Source organism: Hyposmocoma kahamanoa, unplaced genomic scaffold (assembly GCF_003589595.1).
Source record: "Hyposmocoma kahamanoa isolate Upper Pololo Valley unplaced genomic scaffold, ASM358959v1 95, whole genome shotgun sequence".
NCBI classification, from domain to species: Eukaryota; Metazoa; Arthropoda; class Insecta; order Lepidoptera; family Cosmopterigidae; genus Hyposmocoma; species Hyposmocoma kahamanoa.
In genome coordinates, this window is record NW_020654972.1 from 3,984,761 (window position 1) to 3,989,007 (window position 4,247).

Consider the following 4,247-nt stretch of genomic DNA (forward strand, 5'->3'; position numbering starts at 1 on the left):
ACTACTAATTTATAGGAATTATGTTTAAGAAATATTTTAACAAAAAATTATGAAAAATATTGTTTAAGGATTTTGCACACATCAATAATAATAATACTAAGTTCCAAACAAACACACCAATAACCTGTTCTCAAATTAGGAAAATCCCTATACTATGAGTGCCAGAGCAATGAAATTCACTCTGCAACACTACCTACAACACCCAGACCAGAACCACTGAATTTTGAATGCCCTGATCGGTGAATTCAGCCACACTCATGTGGGGTTTTATGTTTGTCTATGCCGATGACATGGTGTTGCTGGCGCCTTCGATTAGTGCATTAAGAAAATTGATTCGAGTCTGTGAGGAATATGCTGTCTCGCATGGACTAATGTACAATGTAAAAAAGACTGAGTATATGGTCTTTGAGGTTGCCAGTGGAGAGTTCTGTGCTCCTATAATGCTCAATGGAACTCCATTGAAGAGAGTTTCGCATTTTAAATATTTAGTACACTATATTGCCGACGACCTTAAAGACAATATGGACATAAAATGCGAGCACAAGACACTGTCGGTGAAAGCGAACTTGCTGGCTCTCAGGTTTGCTCAATGTATGGTGGAGGTGCAGGTCACCCTTTTGCGAGCCTATTGCACACCACTGTATGCGGGTGCCCTGTGGGCCAGCTATACCCAAAGCTCGCCCAGAGTCCTGCGCATGCAACATGACAACGCCTTTGGGACGCTGCTGCAGCTACCAAGGCTCTGCAGTGCGTCTGCCATGTTTGCTGACGCTCGCGTTGATAGCGCTCTTCATGGCGCTCTTGCAGAAGAAGATGGCGTCTTCGTTTATGTGGTAGCTACGGCCTTCTGAAGACTATCGCTGCTAGGAGTGAGTACCCCATGATGCGGCATTGAATAATAAGCACAAAATCCGTAGTAGAATTTACGTACTAACCTAATTATAAGTTTATTGTTATTACGGAATTATCGAAAGAATTGGAGGTAAAGTTAAGCAGATCTAATGCTTTCTTTGTAAAATTAAAAATAAGGTATTTAATTAATAACTATTGTAATTATAGTGAAAAAATAGGATGGTTAGCATCAATATTAGACATAACTGGTTGAAGACTGTACCACCTCAGTCAACCGTGACCATGGGACCTGTAAAGGGCCCGAAACGTCGGTTAGTTTGAAAAACCAAATATACGCGATTTAAATCCGGAAAAATAGTTTCATTTCTTATTTAGCAAGGCCTAATTACAGAATAGATAATTACAATTAAGCAAGGTGCAAAATATTAGGCTGTAGAATTAATTCTAAAGGTGTTCTTCTTACTCACTTCCCACACTAGAAAAAATCTGTATTATGGGTGTCAGTCATCATCCGTGAGAGCTTACAACCATGACAAACAATTTCAAATAAGTGCTGTATTTTTTCCAGTACTTATTTTCTGAATGGTCCTAGCAGGAATCGAACCCGGGACCATTACATCCATCGCCCACAATGCATACCGTTGGGCCACCGAGGTTGCCGATAGTGTTATATTTTCTGCACCTTGCTCTACATAATTTAGGTTCGTGAGTATCGAAAACTTTAAATATAGTTGGGTATGAAGGAAATACGTGGAAAATGGCGTGGTTCGAGATTGCGCAATTCAGCAGGATGTTAATACCATAAAGAGAAAAGCGTTAATTGCGTCTCCGCCTCTGGCCGCCGCCGGTTTACCGACCCGTCTGTTATTAAGACTGAATTAATAGTAGCCCGTTTTCATATCAGCTGGACACTCGAGCATTACTTTACTTGGTGTCTATGACTTAGTAGATTAATATACAACTTCTGAGGTTTGGTTTGATATCTTGTTATGTTGAATTCGCACCTTTGGTATGATAAAACCACATGTGACCAAACGTCAAAAGTACTTTTGTCATGTGAAAGTCATAAAAATACGAAATACATGAAACTAATAATGTATATATGATTTTATTTGTATTTAAGCATAAAAAAGTTATGGACGCACACATTCGCACAAGAATGATAGGCGCGTGGTACGACCAGAGCTATGCAATGCGTTTGTTAAAATAATATACATATGGATATTTCTTTATGATATAATAATAATAATAATAACGCACACACTCAATAAAGCCCCGCACTAGGGAAAAAGGTCGCTGGTGCTATGGACACATACATAGAAAACCACACATTACACCCAAACTCACGAGAGAAATAAATGTAGGCCATATAAATATTTCTCCTGGCCCGGGAGTCGAACCTGGGACCTCTGCGTAGCGGTCCGGTATGGTAACCGTTCAACCACGGAGGCAGTTGATTATGACATCAAGTGACGGGACGCACAAGTCGTGCTCCTGGCGGTACGCGACACGCCTGTCCATTGCAGTTGCAGTGCCACTCAGAGCTTTAAATCGCAAAGATCTGTCACCTTGGGACATAAGTTGACAAATCCCACGTGCCTGTAATTTCACCAGCACCTAAGGGTACACTTCAAAACCGGAACGCAGTATTGCTCACATTACTGCTTGGCGGTAGAAATAGGAAAGAGGCTGTACTTCCCTGGGCGAACTCTTTCACAAGGACCTCTACTGCTACTAAATGTGTTAAACGTTTTGTTAGGTTTATTCTTATACATCCGCGAGTAGGTCTTAGCAAGTCTAGTTAGGTGTTCGGGGGTTACGCCTTGTAGAGCGATTTTACGTAGAATCAATCTAGCTATAAAGAACCTTATGCAAGTAGGCGAAGTCTTGTTTTTCATAGCGAACAAGGAGGACACTTTAAATTCGTCAAGTTGATCGTTGTTTGTATAATTATTCACCTGTTTTTGTCACAAAAGTGAAATGTTCACACGGAGTACCCATATAAAGCAACTTACTAGTTGTATCTATTAAAAGTACCAGATTCCCTGTAGAGCCTACAGATGGAAAAAAACTAATGTGATCACAGGTCATGTAGTGCTTCTCACTTATGAATGTATAACGTATTTCGTTTTAATAAGATGTGTTTTAGTTTAAAACCTTTGAGTTGAAGAGGTTGTCGCTAAGGACTTGTTTAAGAAAGCGATAGAGAAACCTAAAACCTGTTAATAATGAATTTTTATTATTCTCATATGACCTAAAAGCGACAACCGCTGATATTATATGCCTACAACAAATTATGTAGTTTTAAAGGGTGTATTATTGTAAAATAAAATTTATAGGATTGATATTGTTGTTGTAGTAAGACTTGGGCAATTGTTATGGGATCTTCCATTTAATAGCTTTACAATACAATACAAATATTCTTTATTACTCACTACGACGAATAAATAACAAAAAGAAAACAAAAGACAAGTACAACAGACGTCTAGATAGCAATATCTTTCAGGCAATCTTCGTGTCACAAGTTAAACTTAAAGGTAGTAATTAATGAGGGCGCGACATAATACGACTTTAAAACCGATATTGTACTTACAGAAATAAAAAACAAAGATAAATAAAATACTTGGATAAACCAACGGCTCATATCCTACGCGAACTTTACGCCTTCTTCCGTGAAAGTCTAAGGGTACAGCAGTGCCCCCGCTAAGTCAAGTAAGGTCGGACAATATTTCCTTGTTATTGAAACAGGGTGTCTACTCCCGTTCTTCGTCTAAACATCGGTCCGAAACAATTACTGTCAAATAAGTAATACTCAATTAAAACAATGTCAAGTATGACGCTTCATTCGCATCATGCATCAATTAAGAGCTCTCATGCCAAAAAAGTTTTGACGTTGACTCCGCCCAAATTTGTGAAACAAATATATGCCTGACGTTCGCGTGACATGCGACAGGAGATGTTGAACTTTGCGCATTAAAAGTACCAAATTCGTTTTAGCGGAATAACTCTAAAACTAAAGGGATTAAAAAAAAATCCGTAGTGACAGTTATCGATCATGCATAAATATAATTAAATAACCTGTAGCATTTCGAGGATACATCGAAAAAATGTGAAAATTACAGGTTATTTGTCGGTTAAAGTGGATATATCCCTCTAAAATCAAATCGAAGATTAGACATTTTTCCTCTGCTCCCTCTTAATTTGGTCGAGTATTGTCATGATGACATGTCAAGAATTATTTTGGACGGTGATCTTTGTCTTGGATGAGATAATGAAGAAGATAAATTAGAATAGCGGACGTAGTAACTTGACTTGAGTAATTAAATTTTTATTGAATTGATATTTAATTATTTTTTGTGAAATTACTCCACTAGTTTGGTATAATTATTAATACA

General features: G+C 38.1%; 1 protein-coding gene across 1 annotated transcript; it reads left to right on the forward strand.

The window, feature by feature from the left end:
• Positions 1-290: 290 nt before the first annotated feature.
• LOC113238310 lies at positions 291-851 on the forward strand. Its single transcript, XM_026475147.1, has one exon. It carries the CDS (start codon positions 291-293, stop codon positions 849-851), a length of 561 nt encoding a protein of 186 aa, XP_026330932.1.
• The last annotated feature ends 3,396 nt before the right edge of the window (positions 852-4,247 follow it).